This window comes from Python bivittatus, unplaced genomic scaffold, assembly GCF_059951505.1.
Source record: "Python bivittatus isolate LINGU-HERP-01145 unplaced genomic scaffold, Pbiv_v1 ctg000330_np1212, whole genome shotgun sequence".
Classification (NCBI taxonomy): domain Eukaryota; kingdom Metazoa; phylum Chordata; class Lepidosauria; order Squamata; family Pythonidae; genus Python; species Python bivittatus.
Window position 1 is genome coordinate 27,957,795 of NW_028277058.1, and position 18,527 is coordinate 27,976,321.

Here is an 18,527-nt window from a genome sequence, read left to right on the forward strand (position 1 = left end):
GAGATTTTAGTCTCACGATGTAACTTATAAATTTGTCAAAAATCTAAGAATAAACTTTCTATAAGTGTACTCTTTCTTATACATCAAGGGTATACAAGTAAACAAACTCAGAGTTGTTGTTTTGTTATCCCAAAATAACTACAACTATGTTTATTATGGAAAAACATGTTTGTCCCATTTTCACCCAACTGTATTTACCATACAAAATGACTATACATGGGTAGATAATTCTGACAGATGTTTCTCCACTATCACCACTTTAATTTAGTCCTATAAAGAGCCAAAATTATACTAGAGCTGAAGAACATAAAAATCTTCACCTTAGTTAAAATGACCCTAATAATTGTACACACATATACACACAAAAAGACTTCTGCCAAGCTACAGGCAGAAACAATCACTTTTATTGCTATTACTACTATGCTGTTGCTTGACACTGCTTAGTGGGAAACATGGAGATTTCAGTTTCAGCTGACTTCTATATGATTAATGGTAACATGTAAGTAAGGATTTTTTTCCTTTGTAAATTATTTATGAGATACAACCTCAACTGATAATTATGATATAGTGTTTAGTTCAATTATCAATCATATGAAACTTACACATTCTGTTGTGAGTAGACTGTACCAACTAAGATATTTTATTCACATCATCAAATACACAATCTAGGAATTGAAAGCCTAAAATGTGCTCACCTAATGGTAACGTGTTCCATAAAATGAAGACTGAGTAAGCATTGAATTCTCAATTATCAATTAAATGACCAATGAAATGCCCATGCCAAGAGTCAATAAACAGCTGATGCAAAGGTTATATCACCCATCAACTGAGAGCTGATTTAAAGAGAAAATAGATTATAGAAAGCAGAAATATCTAAGGAGAAACTACCCGAAGGCTTTAGGAAGGTAGGTCAATTCTGAGAAGACAGAAAAGATGCAGATGCAAAACAGACGCTGAAAAGAAAAGAGCTTAAGAGGGAATGAGCTTAGTGTCGGCTGGCTCATAATCTGGATAAACATCCACCCTGGAAGACTTTATAGACAGAGACTGGTATTATTGCTGACAACAATAATGGCAAACAGCCATTGCCAATTTTTAGGGAAAGACCTTAGTGGTGAAATTGCCTTGTGTTCTTTTACCCAACAATGATGTTAAAGTTCACTGACCCATTTCAGTCAGTTTTGCAAAAAGGCAAATTCCTTTCCTCATCTCTTCCCTTCTCAGGAAATGTTCCTTCTCAGGACATTTGCCTTCCTTCCCTACATTAGCCTCACAAATGTTTCTATGCACCTTTTATATCGTAGTATTTAAATACTTAGCAAACCATGCTCACTTCTTTTAATTGCTGTTGGTTTACAGGGGGATGAAACTTTGAAAAGTGTTGCGAGACCTTTGATATATGTCTAAAAATTTTACAAGTTCCAGGAATATTAACTGACCCTTATAAACACAAACAGAACCACTTCCAATGCTTCCATATGGGATTACAATGCAAAGGAAGAAAACCCTATTCAGCTGGCCTGCCTTGTGCACCCATTTTGTAGGCTTTCAGAGGGAACCAGGGGTTATTCCAAAAGCTCTGGTGCATAGTTCAACTGAGGCCTTAGGTACAGCTTGGAATGAATGTGCGATGAAGGACTCAGATCAGATCGTGCCTGTGTGAATTCTCTGTTCGTGGATCCCATAAAGTCCCCCCTCCCTTCCCCTCTCCTAGATTTATAGGGAAGCTCTGGGAGATGAAACAATGCAAGAGATGACTAAAGGACCACTAGAGAAAGATAAAGAGCAAGTCTAAAAAGGCATAAGTGATAACCTTGTCTACCCTGTTATTATACCGCTGCAGATAGCCCACCAGTGGCCTTGTTTCAGGTAACCAGGTCCCTTCTGGATAAAGAGGGGCCTGGGGAACCCCGGAAGAGCCACTGTGAGGGCTATTCAAGGAATCTATTGGATAAAGTTATTTGGATTTGCTCCAAGTTGGACTCAGCTGGGCAGGTCCTATAGAAGTGCAATCAAGTCCATTATGTGGGATGAGTTTCAGCCAGTTCGTCCTGAGAAAATGCACAAGGTCCTTGCGGCTGTGAGTTCTGCACTATGTTCCTCCTGGCTGGTTAAGGTTTCTGGGAGATGGTATATAGTGGTTAATGCCTCTTTACAAGAGGGCTAGTTCTGCCTGCCTCAAAGGAAGCAGTAGGCTACCCACTACTCAAAAAGCCATCCTTGGACCTGACAGGGTTGGACATTCAGTTTCATTCAGTCTCCAACGTTAAATTTTTTGGGAAAGTTGTTGAAAGGCTGCTAGGCATTCAGTTTCAAAGAAGCCTTGAAGGAGGAAGCAGATTATCTGGACCTTTTTCAGTCTGGGTTCAGGCCAGGTTATAGTACAGAGATGGTGTTGATCTCACTTGTGGATGATCTTTGGAGGGCCTGGGATAGGGAAGGTGCATCCACCTTGGTCCTTCTGGATCTCTTGGCAGCTTTCAATACCTCATTTGTGGTATCCTTCTGGACCAGTTTAGGGGGTTGGGAGTGGGGGGCACTATTTTACTGTTATTCTCCTCCTTCCTCCATGGCTGGTTCCAGTCAATGTCAGGAGGAGGAGAGAGATTTAGACCTAGGCCCCTCTTACATAGGGTGCCTCAGAGCTCAGTTTTCTCACCACTCCTAACATCTATATGAAGCTGCTGAGTGAGGTCATTTGGTGGCATGGAGTGCAGTATCATCATTATGCTGATGATACTCAGCTGTACATCCCCACTCCACGCTGGACAAATGATGCTGTACAGGTACTTACCCAGTATCTGGAGTCTGTGAGGGTCTGGATGAGGAAGAACTGGCTGCAACTCAACTCTAGCAAGATGGAGTGGCTCTGGTGTTTTGGGCCTCTGAAATCTGGAGAGTTGTCTTCTTTAACTCTTGATGGGGTAGTACTCCTCTGGAGAGAATCGGTGTGAGTTCTCCTGAGGTTATGGTTCCTGCTCAAGCAGCAGGTGGCAGTTGTGGCTAAGGGGGCTTTTGCACAAATCTCCCTTGTGTGCCAACTGGGCCTATTTCTGGACCAGGAACTGCTTGTGGTCCCTCGTGCCTTAGTCACTTCCCAACTGGACTACTGCAATGTATTGTACAATGTACTTCCAGGTCCCCTGGAAGACCAACTGGAGTTTCAACTGGTCCAGAATCCAGTGGCACACACAGTTCTGGACACTCTGAGGTTTGTCTGTGTTAGATTACTGGGAAATTAGTTGTACTGACTCCGGGCCTCTTTCCAAGTGCAATTCAAGGCGCTAGTTACCATTTTTAAAGCCCTGAATGGCACAGGGCCAGATTACTGTAGGACTACAGTACTTCTCCCTGTGGATATATGCCCATCCCACCAGATCAGATAAGGTGGGTACACTCCAGGTCCTCTCTACTAAACAATGTCATCTGATGTGCTTTCTCTGTAGCACCATCTATCCTATAGAACAGCCTCTCCCCTGAGATCCAGAAGGTCCCTACCCTCTTAGCTTTCTGGAAGGCTATGAAGACCTGGCTCTTCCCCCGGAAGCTGGGTCAGGATGGGAGCTGACCATAGCACATGTGTAGTTTAGTATAGGATTATTATAGTATCTTGGCTGGAATGTGATGTATTTTTCATTGGGGGTGGTATTTTTTCCCATATTCATAGTGATTTGATGCTTGTTAGACACCTAGGGTTATATTGTAAAAGATATAAATAAAGCATTATCATGAATGTTTAAAGATGCTATTCAGAAATCTTAAAAATATATCAGTACTGACCTTCATTAGTGATTGAGAAATTTTAAAAAGTTGAATTAAATGTTCAGGATTCTCATCTTTCAGAGCATTACCATCAACCTAAAAGCATATAAAATGTGAACATTTGAGAAGATACATATAAAATATCTTTAATTACTGACATATTGAATGCGTCATGCAAAGTACCTTGGCCATAGTCTCAAGCAAATTATCTGCTAGTTCCTCTTGACGAGGCAAAGCATCAGGATCTACTCTCATAATCTTCTTCCATTCCAAAATAGGTGCCATCCTGAATATTCATTTACCTCTGTAAAAAAAGTAGTCACTTTGAAAATGCATCATTATATCTACCAGAATTATTTAGTATAGCATTTTTAGTATTTCTATTTAGTAAGCTTTTATATCTAAGCACAGTACAAGACCTATTTTTCCCCATTAACAGCAATTGTATGAGGCAGGTTTAGACTGAGCAGTTATTGGTCCAAAGTTATCCAGTCAGCTTCCATAACTGAGGGTGGAACAAAACCTGATCTCACCCTTCCCAGTCCAACACCTTAACTACTATACTACACTGGCTCTCAAGTGAAATGTTACTAGATACTATATACAAAGAATTAAACAAAACTTTAAGACTAGAAGCCAAAATTCATATTTATGCACTCAAAATATTTGTACTTCATTCCCATATATAGTTCCTCAAACTGCTCACTTAGGAATACCATAAGATGAGATGGGGACAACTGTAAAAGTTGATGTGAAAACAGTCTGTAAACCTTTAAAACAACTCTTAAGTCTGGCAATGACCCAATTTCTGCTTTTGTATGCATTCTATTAATTGGTCTTATATATTATGTTAAGGGGATCTCTTCTTATCACTTACTTTTTTATTCTTTTTTTAATCTTCATATTAATAAAGTATTTGATTACTATAAAGTTTTGGGCAGATTGTGAATGAATGTAGGCAATATCTGCCATGTCTGTATTCTTGATACTATTTCAGAACAATTATCCTTAATATTTTGGAATTCTCTAGCTGGGATGGCCATAGATTCACAATTTTCACTACACAAATTGGCTATACATGTCTGTACCTCTGAAACCATCTATAACTAGAATTGCCAGTCTTGTTTCTATCTAAACTAGTGCTGTCAAATTCAATGAGTTTATTTCCAAGAAACTGTGCATAATATTATATCCATATTATTTTCATGCAGTTTTGTGAGATATGTTTAAACATGCCAATCTTGCACAGTGTAAGGCTTTGAAATTACCATCTTTATACTAAATACAATATATGTTAATGTAATATATGTTAAATTTAAATATAAATCAAATCAAATCTAGTTCTCATCCTAAGTGCCCTACTACTTTTTGGAGTGTGGACAGCAGTGCACTGGTCAACAAGCAATTCTAACCCTCAGCACTGGAAAAGTTGTATAGCTCTAAGTCATCAAACTATAGTTTCTTTTGGAATATTCCATTCTGATTCTCCCCCCATTTTCTGTTTTCCCTTTTTCCTCATATCAGTAAGCATTCCATAATTACTGAACAGACTCCACCTATATTAAGCAGTTTTGCTTTTCTGCAAGGTTTTACAATGTGTGGAACCTGTTGATAGCTTTCTCATGCATATCAATGGTGGCTGGATTCATATGCCATGTTAAATCATAAAATGGTATCTTTTGATTTAGTGTGTTTTTTGCCATGGTTAAAATAATTGTAGATTAACACACTATTAGCGCTCTCTCTCTCTCTCTCTCTGTTCTTTTTATTTATTTTAAAATATGCATAAGGCCTCCCATTTTGTGAGACACAACTCTGGGAGGCTAACAACAGTAATAAAAAAACATAACAATAATACAACAAACAAGAGAAACCAGGTGCCCAATCCACCTCCACCATCCAGCTATACAGTTCCCCTGGGCTCCAACCTTGCTATCCCAATGCCTTGAGGAAAACCAGCTCTGAACGGCTTTCCAGGAGGTTAAGAGGGTGGAAGCCTGCCAGACAGGAAGAGTATTAGATAGGAGAGAGACCACTATGGAAAAGGCACACTTCCTTGGTCCCGGAAGTGATACTTCAATATGAGCTCATTATTATATAATGTGTCTTAACAGAGAAGCACTGTATAGTTGATTTCACATACATTAAATGGGGTCTGAGACAAATTTCAGTTCCTACCAGTTCTATGGAATAAAAGCAATATTATGTTAATCTGGATCCAACAGTATTGTTCTATGCTAATGGATTTTCCACTAAACCTTTGTTTCACAATATTGTTTTAATACTATATAAAACAAAATACTTTGACCATTTTAAATATTGTTCTGTGGTAATCAATTTTTTTGGTCCTGGGAAGTAAGATCTGAGTTTTTTGTTGAAGAAGAGGGATTTTCCTTCTTTAGTATGTGAGACTTATCACCTTATCTCTTACCTCTTTATTTCCTGAATAAAAGTTTCTCAAGTTATAGATTGGGTTCACACATTGAACTAAACCACAGTAAGTGTAGCTGTCCATAAAGTGGAAAAGTCCATAGAGTGGAAAGCTGGAGGTCTCAAACCCCTCCCCCAGAAGCCCTGTGGGCCTTCACACTGTGATCTTCTCTCCTACTTTGAGGTATCAGTTTGATTGTACTTGCTGATATACCTATCCTCCAAGGGGCACCTCACCTGACAATGCTGATATGTGAGAAAGGTATAGTCCTCACACCCTGTGCTTCCTTAACTGCAATTAAAATGAAAAAATGAAAAAAGTAAAATTATTTGAATTGTGCAATCTCCTGTCCATGTAGCATAAAAGCCCCTCCTATCCCTGTGGGAGACAGATCTATCTCACAGAAGAGAAACAAGATTAATTTTTATTTTTTAAAAAAATATATGTTAAAAATACTTTTTACTTTAAATAGTAAAATGCAAATATTCAGTGTTGATAAATTACAGAGCTGCCCCAGTAAATCAGATACAGTAGCCTGCAAATTAAAAAGAAAATTCCAAAAGAAAATTGGATAGACCACTAGATAGCACTGGCCTCCTACAAATAGAGCAATCTCTGACCCTATCTTGAAATAAAGAAATTAATATTACTGATTAAAGAAAGATTCTGCAGAGAAAATGTATTTTCTGGAAACCAACCTGCAGTACGGAATAAGGGCTGCAAGCTGAACACCAATTTCATAATTATACATAGAAGTAATAAAAGTCAGGCTTAGCATCACACATAATTAAATAATCAAAGTCTAGGTATGAAATCCATTACCAATTTTTACAGAAACAGTAGACTCCTGGAACACATGTTACCCAGGGTTCCTTTTGATTTCTGGGGAGATTCCAGTCTTCTGGAGAGGTGAAAAAATCCACTCTTTTCCAGCCACAATGCATAGACTTCTGCTGTTTATTTATTTATTTTAAAATGTTTTTTAAATATCCGGTAAAGGAAGGGATTATAACAAGTAACAGTTTAACAATGGTTTACTGAATAAATTAACATGTCAACCATATACAGTGGTTTCTGAATCAGTGTCTGGGTTCACATATTATGAGTAGCCACTACCAAAGCATTTCCATACTCTTTAAGTTCAATCATAGAACAACAGAGTCTGAAGAAGTCATTTCAGTAATTGAATCCAATCCATTGCTTAGTACAGGAATCCAGTTTAAAGGACAAACAGATGACTGTCCAGCGTCTACCTGAACACATCCAGTGAAAGGGAACTCATTACTCCCTTTCATTCCTAAACCGCTTGTAATGTTTCCTAACATTCAACAAGCATCTACTTTCTCATAAGTTTAAGATCATTATTTGGGCTTACAGCAAAGGCATGGATCAATATTTTCCACTTCAGACAAGACTGGGAATTTCAAAGTTTCAAAACCTATTTCTTTTCAGGTATTTTTTCTCAACAGTGGAAAAGCTAAAAGGATATTTCACTTCCATGTTATTTTATTAGCTATTGCTTGACGTGGCTTCCATTATTCCAAGAGATACACCTCTTCTTCACAAACTGAAGTTTTTACTCTTTTGAATGTAATGTTCTAATTTCATAAAAACACCATTTTTTCCCCTTTTCTCACCAAATCAGGTAACCCAAACACTTGCGCGAACCATGACTACGAAGGCTAATATTCTACTCTGAATCATATTCATTTGCCTAGGAAAACATGAGATCAGACTAGCATGATCTGATCCTCTTCTCTTGCTGACGCTGCCCATAGAAGTGCTTCTCTCTCCCGTTTCAAAAAGCCGGCCGGGCGTTACGGGGGGCAAAACTTTTCGCTGCCTTCGGATTCTCTGTGCTATAGGGGAGTGGGAGAGAGACCCTATTATGCCGGAAGCGCTTGTGGGTTAGCGATCGTTTCATCAGAGGCAGAATACACGCAGGCAGATATTTCACATATATTTGGACCCCACGGAACATTTCATGTATCTAATGAAGTGAGCTGTAATTCTGCAAAGTTTATTCCACCACAGGGCTGGGCTGGACAGAGACGCGTAAGGAACCACCCCAGCCTCGCTCGCAAAGTATACCCTGGAAAGAGAGGCTCTGTACCCCGGAGGACCAGAGAGGCTCAGTCAGAATCCGGAGGATGCCAGCCACAGTGCCGGCGTCAACTCGGTCCCCTTCACGCAACCCCGGCTAGAAACGGGAATCAGTCCCCGTCTCCCTTCAAGCCTCTCCCCGGTCTCCGCGCCGTCCCTTGCTAGTCCTCTTACTTTCCACCGCCTCTCCTCCCTCCTTCAGCCTCCTTCCTTTGTCTTCCCTCGCTGACTTCCGTAGTCGTTAAGGGAGAGAAGGAGGGGACGGCCGCTGCTAAGCAACGCGATCAAACAGCCCTCGCCCACATTCAGAAGAGCCCGGATATGCTTCCACTTGCACCAGCGGCCGGTCAAAACTCCCGCGGGACTACAATACCCAGAGGGCAGTCCGCGACGAAGACTGCGAGTCCCAAAATGCTTTGCTCGACGAGCCGCTTACAATCATTCGGAGTTGGACGATGCTACCTGGCGCGGTTGTTAAGTGAATCCCAGGGAATAGAGAGAGCTGCATTTCTGGGGGAACAGAGTTAAAGGGACCCGCGCGCGTAGTGGAAAGGAAACGGCACGGACAGATTAATACCAAGGAACAAAGGCTATCCAGGGAAAGCGGCGTAGGAAAGACTACACATCCCAGTCAGCCCAACACCGACCTGGAGACAATCTCTTTCCGATATCCGCCGCTTGGAATGCTGGGAACAGAGAGGTGGGGAGCGGCCGAAAGCCGCCTTGCCCAGCACTCTAGGGGGAGAAGAGAGCGAATGTTTGCGCATGCGTAATTGAGGAGGGAGTCTCCGGTCGTTCATTCGTTCTGTTTTTGGGTTTCATGGCGAGTTAAGTCTGAAGCTGCCGCGGAGTAAGTCATGGCGGGGAAAGGGGTTCATCCCGGGCAGTGCCAGGTACAGGATCGTGCGGAGTGAAACACTTGGGGACAGAGTCAATCGGGATCTTTTAGGAAGCTGGGTAACTTATGCGCGTGCTGTTTTTTCATGCAAATATAATGGGAAAAGAAAAAGGACGGGGAGGGCAGAGAAGCGCACAGAACTTGTCCGTCAAATGTGAAGTTTAAGCCCGAGGGACGAGGTTATGTGGTCTTAAAATTAAACAGTCCTTTTTGTAGGTTGCGACCCGTTTCTCCTTAAGGTGAACACGTCCCTCTCTTGCCTGTTATGAATTTCCAAAAAGGCTAGTGGGCTTCACACGTGACGGTTGTGAAGACCAGAATTAGGTCCTGTAATGGTTTCTGTGTGGGGTTTGTAGAATCTAAAGATATGTTCTACTTAAGTGTTACCTAGCTGCATAATTCATATGGGCCCAACTTCACATATAATGCAATAGTATTCGCTTTGAAGGGCCAACGCTGGACACTGAAATTGTCCATTTATAAATAAATAAATTTATAAATAAAGCCCTACTGAAATTGATCCGCCTGCATCATTTATAGCTGATTCGTTTGGCAAAAGTGTGACTTTTGCTAGGTTTGGAGCATAATGTCTTTGCAAACTCTGTGTATCACTTATATTTTGCAAAGACTGTGTGAACTTCTTATAGTATATTAATCAGAGTGCTTACATAACTTAGAGTATGAAGCCTGGTAGTCAGTAGATTGCATACTTCTTAGTCTGACCTTCTGTGTAATTTGGGAGTGGGGTGAACAAATATCCATACATGCATTAATTACTTATGATATAGGTAGTTGGGTATCCTCCAGTGGTAGTGTATAAGCAAAATTTAACTCTTGGATACAATTTAGATTTCACTGGTATGTATATCACTGCTACGTTTATGTGAAAGTCGTTCTGGCTACTGAGTTTCTTTCCCCACAGGCCACATCTTTATCTACTTTGGGCACTTCATTTCATTCATCACTGCTCTGTTTGTCCTGCTCTATCTTGCTGCATTTCAGCCAGTGTTGAACCTTTTTTTGTATGCATTGTTTTCTTTATTCATGCAGTTTTTTGCTTTTTTTTAAGGGTAAGCTTGAACAATATCAAAGCTGTGGTTATTAAAGCCTCAGCAAATGACAGAGCCTGGCTGATTTTGCTCTTAGCTCAGAAGCTAAGCAGGGTCAAGTCTGATCTGTATTTCAATGGGAGACCGAGGAATGTAGGCTAGTCTGGGAAATTGAAGAGAAAAAAAATCCCAGAAGAAGCTAATGACTAACCATTTTTTATTGATGCCAGGTGAGCTACATGGAAATATCCATGAAGTCATCAGGTATCAAGTTCAACACAAAGGAGAATTTGGGGGCTGTAGTTCAGTGGTAGAGAGCCAGTTTGGTGTAATGATACCAGGAGATCATGAGTTCTAGTCCCACCTTAGGCGTGAAGCCAGCTGGGTGACTTTGGGCTAGTCACTCTCTCTCAGTCCTAAGAAGAAGGCAAACCACTTCCAAAAATGTTGCCAAGAAAACTACAGGGATGTGTCCAGGCAGTCAACACTGACTTGAAGACATACACCAAAAAAAAAAAAAAAAAAAGTGGTAAAGCACATATTCTGCATGCTAGAAGACCAAGGATGAGATGTAGGTTGCCTATGAAATCCTAGGAAAAAAACTGCCAGTGTCACAGTATTAGGTTATTTGAACCAAATATTGGATTCTGTATAGACCAGCTTTCAAAATTATAGCTTCCCCATAAGTGCATTTTTTAATTATTAGGCAGATGTTTACATAGCTAATTGTGTGTGTATGTAAATGTTGAAGCAATTAATGCCATTTAGAACACCTATCAGTCAGTGCAAAAGTAGTGCATTTCTCAATGACGTTACTATAAAGTTGGTTGGCTTTTGCGGGGGGGAGGGTTATAGCTGTATATAATCTAGGTACAGTTCAGTTACTTTTGTCTGCTCTATGTGAACCCAAAGGCTTTTAGTTCCCCAGTGGAATCTTTGGAGGGGGGGGGGGAAATAGCAGCTTTTCATGCCACATTAAAGACTGTTTTGAAGTTTATCAGAATTTTTTAAAGGGGAAATATTCTAAAAGACAGATCATATATGGATATCATTCAGGGACAAGTAATCTGGCCCAAATGAACATCATTGTGCTCACGGATAACTCCTTTGGTACTGCCAGACTCCTTGCCCCATCTGACTTTAATTATTATACAGTATGTTTTAATTTATGTATTCTAAAAAGAATTTGTAATGCTTGCAATCCAAAAGCTCCTTATCAGCATAACCTTCTTATACAAATTCTTCTTGATCTCATAGAAATTCTAAAAAATAAAAATAAAAATGATAGTTGGCCAGTGTTTTGTTCAGAAATCTATACACCTGGCCAGAAAAAAACGGGCAGAGTTAAATTAGTATGATAAGAAGCATCAGGGAGAAGACAGAGGGTGGTGGGATATTGTCCTACAAGTGGCCTTCAGAAAGATGGTTCTTCTGTGTCTCACCAGAAGAGGCATGTTATAGGAGCACATACTTTTGTTTTAAATACGAGAGTTTAATTACAAGTAATGCCTAACTTCCATAACTTTAGTTAAATAGGATTATTTTAATAAATGAAACAGGAAAATTACCTTTGTAATGAGCTCTTTTGTTACCTGTATTTACTTCTCCACATAGTCCCCATTCACCGCACACTTCTGCCAATGATGGAAAAGTTTCTTAGTCATCACAAAGAACTCCATACTTTGTCTTTTCAACCAGGTCCTGACAGTTCTTTCCAGCTCTTCATTTGAGTTAAATAGATCCCCACAAAGTTATTCCTTCCACTTTGGAAAATGGTGGAAGTCGCATGACATGGAATCTGGACCATATGGTAGGTGGGGTAAGACGTCAGATCCAACTTTGCAATTGCTCTTAGTGGCTCATGAAATACGAGGCCTAGTGTTGTCATGTTGCAACAAATTTCCTTCTTGTGCTCCCAAACTCTGCTTAATTTTTCAAAGTTTTGAGTGTAACAGTGTAGATAGTGTAATATAGAGTTGATAGTAGTGCCAGATTCAAGGAGATCCATATGAATAACACCATCTGCATTCCACAAAAATTGTAATCATGAGTTTTCCTGCCAAAGCCTAGTTTTTTTTCCTTGCAGGTAAAGTTTTATGATAGTATTCCATGGACTGATGCTTCATTTCTGCATCATAATGTGTCCATGTTTTATCGCCAGTCACAATGTTATGTAGAAATTCCTCATCTTCATTCTTGTAGCGTGAGAGCAATTGTTGATGAATTTCAGTTCTGGACATGTTCATCTTTGTCATCAGCATACAAGGAACCCATTTTGCCCAAACTTTCTAATACTGAAGAACATCAGTAATATGACCCACATATTCCTGTGAAATGCCAAGGTTGACAGCAATTTCCCTTTGAGTGACCCATGAATTGTCCTTAATCAGTTCATCAACCTTGCCCATGTAAAACTTGTGGGTTGCCCATTTTATTCTTGATCACATATCAGCTCTTCCCAGTTCACCATCTTTACATATTTTGGGCCCAGTGATGCACAGTAGTTACATTAACAGTTGTCATCATAAACAACCTGCATTATGCAGTAAATTTTAATTAGAGGGACTCATTCAGCAGTCAAAAATTCAATCACAATGTATTGCTTAAAGCACACTGATGAGTTTCCATTTCACAAACAACAGCAACACAACCTTTTTTCACATCTGTAAAGAACAGAAGCTAAAGAGTACATCAGAGCTTCTAGTTTGTCAGTATTTCAGTACTGCCATCTGTTGGTGATTTATAAAGTTGGAGGCAATCTTCATTCAACCCTTTTATGTCTGCCAATCAGAAATTATAGTATACTTCTCTGGATTTTAGTCACTGTATCTGGGAGGTAAAGGATGGTTCCATATGCCCACTTAGATCTAAGATCCTATTTGAGCATTCAGTAATATTGGGTTATTTAAGGGAAATAGACATGGTTGACTTAATATACCAGTTAAGCTGCAATTCAAGACTTCTGCCATTGAAAATTTAGATATGGCTAGCTGAGCTTATAAAAACAGACCTTCCTGCCCACCTTTTTCAGATTACAAATTCAAGTGACATTTCTTTATGAGGATCTCCATGGGTAAGAGCAGAGAGAGAAGACCAGGGATCCCTGAAAATTGGACAGGATCATGTAGAATGAGACAATCAGGAATTATAGAATTCTAGGAACATGAGCAGCTGCCAGGAAACTGGAATTCATCAGATATTTAAACAACACCACATGGTCTTAAGTTGTATTTGATGTCAGTATTCATATACAATAAGATGTTTCAACTTTACAGGAAGAAAATACAGTGGTACCTCTACTTACGAACACCCCTACTTACGAAATTTTCGAGATACGACCAGCTCCGGCCCCAAAAATTTGCCTCTACTTACGAACTTGCCTCTACTTACGAACCGGATCCGCGGCCATTTTCCCTGCTGCCACGCGGTCGCGGCTTCCTGTGGGCAAGATTGCAGTAGCAAGGAGACGTTCGGTGAGGCTTGTGGTGTGTTTTGTGGCGTTTGGAAGGTTTTTGTGGCGTTTGGAAGGTTTTTGAGGTTTAAAAATAAAATGCATATGTTTCAGAACTGTTTAGCCATATTTACATTGAACCTTATGGGGGAAATTTACCTCGGGATGCGACCAAATTCGGAGGGCGGATTAGCCGTATTTACATTGAACCTTATGGGGAAATTTGCCTCGTGGTGCGACCAAATTCATAGGGCGGAACAGATTAACCGTATTTACATTGAACCTTATGGGAAAATTTACCTCGACTTGAGACCAACTTGAGTTGCAACCAGAGTCACGGAACGGATTAAGTTTGTAACTAGAGGTACCACTGTACTTTCAGTGACAGAATTGATTTGTGAAGCCTAAAAGAAGCAATAAACTGAGTTAAAATTTCAATTGCCTCCTTTTCACTAAGGAGGGATTGGGGAATCATTGGAAGATGAATTAACAAGATGGGATTTAATATGCTGGTTGTATATGCTTATCTCTTATTGGCTGTACTTGTGTGTTTCAGAACTTCTGTAGTAAACTAAAGAAAAAAAAATTGGGGCTAATCCGGATAAGCTAGAACATAAATTTACACAGAAATGATACTTTTGGGAGGGAGGGGATTCATGGATATTTTGATATTCAGGAAATCAAACAATTTATAATGGTATAGAGAAAAACAAGTTTTGTATGTTTATTTGAACACATATACATGACTGCTTTTCTGGTTCATTATGGAACAGTGAGAAATGGACTTACCTATCCAATTCTTGGCTGAGACTACCCAGGAATGGGAAATTCAGATGAGCGCTAGAGTTTTCCCTATCTCTTTGCTGCCATCTAGTGAATATCTGGATGTTTGCAGTATGATAGCCCTACTGTACATATCCAAAAGGATAGAGGCCAGTGGGGTATTACAACATGGGAGGAAACTGTTTAATATGTATTTGTTCATGCTACAGTCCTGATAAGATTTGTGGGGAGGGGGGCAGATAAAACTTTTAAATATATATATATAGAGAGAATAGGGTGAGAATAATCACATTACCCTAGACTTCCAGTAAGAAAGGGCATTTAGAGCAAGGGCTTTATTTATTTCTTATAGGACTTGCATCCTGTTCCATTCAATACATGTTGGATTTTGACTTTTGAACGTTCATGTTACTTTGCATAATAACCCTTCATAATTTATTTTTGTGTTTTCTGAATCCTAAAAGCTTTTTTTTTTCCTGACAGAAAAAAAAATAGTTCTTTCTGCATGCATAATGGGTGGTGGATCTTTTCTACTGCTATTTATGAACTATTAAATGAAGAAAAGAAATGGAGCTGGGGAATTTTTTTTGCTGTGCTTTCTTTGAAGTTCTTGATACCTTGGTAATTTACTAGACTTCTACTAATTATTTATTAAACCCCTTACCTTCTACCCTTCCAGATATATCTGCATACATTTTACCTTTCCGTTGCCCATAGATACCCTGTCCTATTCACAAGATTAGTGTGTATATGCACATGTGCACACTTACTCTCAATGAGTGGGGCAAAGATAATAGGGAAGAGCCTTGTGTAACTGTCTGGGCTGTGTTTAAAAAGTGTGCACCAAGAAAAGCTCCTTGTTTTAAGCCAAGTAATATATACAAATTGAACCAACTTGCTTATATTGCTAGCTCTTATAAAACGTCCTGCTTTTCCCAGTCATAATTCAGAACAACTTATAATTCTTTCAACTGTACTTTTAGTGTTTTTACTACACTAGGTGATTTGGACCCTTTGGAAAAGAAATTCAGATTTGTACATATTCTTACATACTAATTTTTTTCAGCCAGGTCATTGTGAATTATACTCAGGATATATCTGAGAGCTCACCAGTTATGTAGGAACTTTTAAAATGCAGACACTGAACAGTTTGGGAAACTTCCATGCAAAGCTTATATACTGTCATGAACCCGCAGTCCCTTCTCTAAGCATTCTTTCTATATAAGCAAGACTCTTTGAAATCATGTCATTGATTTGTCGTTTTTAAATGATGGATGAAGCAGTCTTGGGGCGGGGGACAAGGATAATAAAGTAATATTTATGGTGATAGATGTGATATTTGGATGTGCATGTAACATCTTTTCATAGTAAAATCTGAAACTACTATCCCTGCTAAAGTAGTAATTGCTAAGAAACTGCAAGGAATGATTATTCTGCCACTTTATGCAGAGCTAGGCAGGAAACCATCTCCTAGGCTTAACAATGAGCTTTGTAGATAGTTGAAACAGTAAGCAAGCCATTTTTAATACGTGCCCAGAATCACTTCATGCTGAGGTTTAATGAAAATCTGACACTTATATTTGCGCTAGGCCAGTCCAGTCTATTCCAATTGGCAATATCCTTCTGAGCTCCAAGCATTACTGTTCAGACAATTTTAACTGGACATATGCTGGCGGGGGAGGGGGGATGGAGAGCAGAAAGTTGTATGTTCTAAAGAAATTATGACATCTACTGCTAACCAGGAACAATTGTATTTCTGTATCTTTAGTCTGTTGTCTACTCCGATCTTTATTTTCAATTTGATTTTCAGTGTTACTAGATTGTTCTTACAGTCAAACTACAGTGTCCATTACAGGTAGTCCTCATTTAGCAACTGCCTCAGATAGCTACCATTCACAAATACAGTGGTAATAAATGGTAATAAAAAAATCATTTTTGGACCAATGCCTGCATTTAGTACAAGAAAAGCCTTCAGTGTAAAACTGATTAAAGTCTGGTCAGTTTCAGGCAGCAGCTGCCAGCCAGAAGGAGGCTCTAATCAACTAATTAAAGTCACTTTCCTAATCTCAAGTTAAGTACTGAGCTGGGGAGAAAAGCAACTCAGGAAGAGATAACTAGTTTAAGCAATCTCTATGCCCTTTGGGTGGGAAAAAAGGGGAAAAAATGGGTCAGGTGCAGGACACTGAACAAGAGAACTTTATCTGAATGAGATGGCAGCAACCAGCAATCTTCACAGCATCTCTCTCTGTCTCACAGTTGCATGGTTTGCTTAGCAACCATGTTGCTTAGTGACCATTTCACAGGAACCAATTGCAGTCACTAAACGAGGACTATGTATTAATATTGGAGCTGGCTTAATCACAAGTTTTTCTCAGATTATTTTTTTGGAGAGAAGTCTTAATACTGTCATGTAGTAATATTTTGCATAGCTTAAGAGTGTATATCTTCTATACTTTCAATAGTTTTATTTAAGAAAACTGAACTACAGTGGTCTAAGTGAAATTGATCTCAGTATGTTTCCTAAGACTGGTCTTTATTCTTCTTTCCCTTTTTTCTAATAAAGATCCATAAGCATCTGTATCAGATCACTTGCTGATAGTACTACAGATTGAAAAAAGATTTTAAAAATGACTGTTCAGGAAGAAATGCATAAATGAAGAAATATTATGCTTGAGTGGTAAGTTAAATGTTCTAAAAATGTTCAGTTGATCTTTGGATACTAACCCCAAATTCTATTTTTTAATCGTTGTTTCATTCTAAGATAAAACACATGGCTGAAATTCTTTGCATTATGCATTATTATTTTAATCCAGGCAGAAAAAGTGGATAAGCAGAACAAGTCAAAACGTTAGCTCAAGATTACTTATAAAATCAAATGTTTGAGCAATCCTTTCAAAACATTCATTTTTATAAAGATAGTTGATTTCATTCAGTAAAAGAAGATGCCTCTTTCTCTATATGTAAATTTTGATATTCTGTTATTGCTTGATAGAACAATCAGGTTATGAAGGGAAGAGACCGCATTTCTCACTTTTCTTTGGATTAAGAGTTTATATAACTTTATCTAAGCCATTATCTCTTATCTAAGGCTCTGTGATATGAGCCATACCCCGACTGTTAGAATAATTTTTCACTTTTTAAGTAAAGATTCTCCAGCAAGATATATTTGCTTACCAGTTTTGTTTTGTTTTTCCCCCTGAGAAGTGCTACTGAACCTGGAAGCATATGTATTTTGTTTGGTTGCAATCAGTACAGCTAGCTGCAAGTGCTCATATTTTTTCAGCAACTGCTGATTCCCTGAAGAGTCTTAGAATTTTGATTCGGACCTTGCATCCAGAAAGAACACTAACAGTTGCTACAGTTTGGCGGATGCCAAGGTGTCAGCACTTGCTAACAGGTGAAAGATTTATATGGTTTGAAGAAAACCCATCTATAATATGCAGTCTTATTTGTGTTGTTTTAATTGCTATGAATAAGTCAACTTCCAGTCTTTAGTCTGTTTAATATGGAACTGTAACCTTTAGAAATAATAGTTATGCTGTGGCATTTGACTGAAAAGTACTATAAGACCTACAGTGATCTAAGACGTTAAAGCATTATTCTTATGTTGGTGGAATGATACAGTATCTTTCAGAATCAAATATATTTCAAAATAGATACATTTTCAGTGCAAATTATACATGTTAGTTTCTGATCACCCATAAGTAAATATATCTGATTTAATTTTTTTCCTATAAACGTCTGCTGCTCTTTTCCCCCTTGCTATTTATTCCAGTATATAGGAAGTGTGCGGTATCTGTGTGTCCAGGATTAAACCAGACAACACAACCTAAAATCCTGACCAATTTTTAATACACACTTAAGTAGCCTGGTAAGGAGAAAGTTAATTTTAAGAGGGTTAATTCTTAAAGCAGAAATTAATATTTGAGGAAAAAGTATCTCAGTTCAAAGTGGGGGATTTGCTCCCTAAGGATGACATGCTATTTCTTTTGCTTGAGGCTAAACAGATCTGAAGTCAAAGCTTCCTTTTCTTCTCATTGAAAGAGTAGG

At 38.9% G+C, this 18,527-nt stretch overlaps 2 protein-coding genes across 13 annotated transcripts in view; one reads left to right on the forward strand and one right to left on the reverse strand.

Moving 5' to 3' along the window:
- CEP290 (centrosomal protein 290) overlaps positions 1 to 8,753 on the reverse strand; it is a 61,949-nt gene extending 53,196 nt beyond the window's left edge. For 2 of the 5 annotated variants that reach the window (XM_088141862.1, XM_088141861.1), the window contains exons 1-4: positions 8,471 to 8,753; positions 3,946 to 4,066; positions 3,781 to 3,858; positions 2,795 to 2,935 (exon numbers count right to left, since the gene is read on the reverse strand). In XM_088141862.1, coding sequence (XP_087997988.1) covers positions 2,795 to 2,935; positions 3,781 to 3,858; positions 3,946 to 4,047 — 321 coding nt within the window. In that variant the 5' untranslated portion in view covers positions 4,048 to 4,066; positions 8,471 to 8,753. Of the gene's footprint in view, positions 1 to 2,794; positions 2,936 to 3,780; positions 3,859 to 3,945; positions 4,067 to 6,429; positions 6,477 to 8,470 lie in introns of those variants that run through there. The other 3 variants (XM_088141865.1, XM_088141864.1, XM_025167187.2) reach the window with 2 other exon arrangements.
- Positions 8,754 to 8,866: 113 nt separating this feature from the next.
- Positions 8,867 to 18,527, forward strand: part of TMTC3 (transmembrane O-mannosyltransferase targeting cadherins 3) — a 31,228-nt gene continuing 21,567 nt past the window's right edge. Inside the window, exons 1-5 of one of the 8 annotated variants that reach the window (XM_088141869.1) lie at positions 9,019 to 9,146; positions 11,942 to 12,053; positions 13,519 to 13,716; positions 14,961 to 15,098; positions 17,041 to 17,154. The gene's annotated coding sequence lies outside the window, so the exon portion shown is untranslated. The other 7 variants (XM_088141867.1, XM_088141870.1, XM_025167188.2 and 4 more) reach the window with 7 other exon arrangements.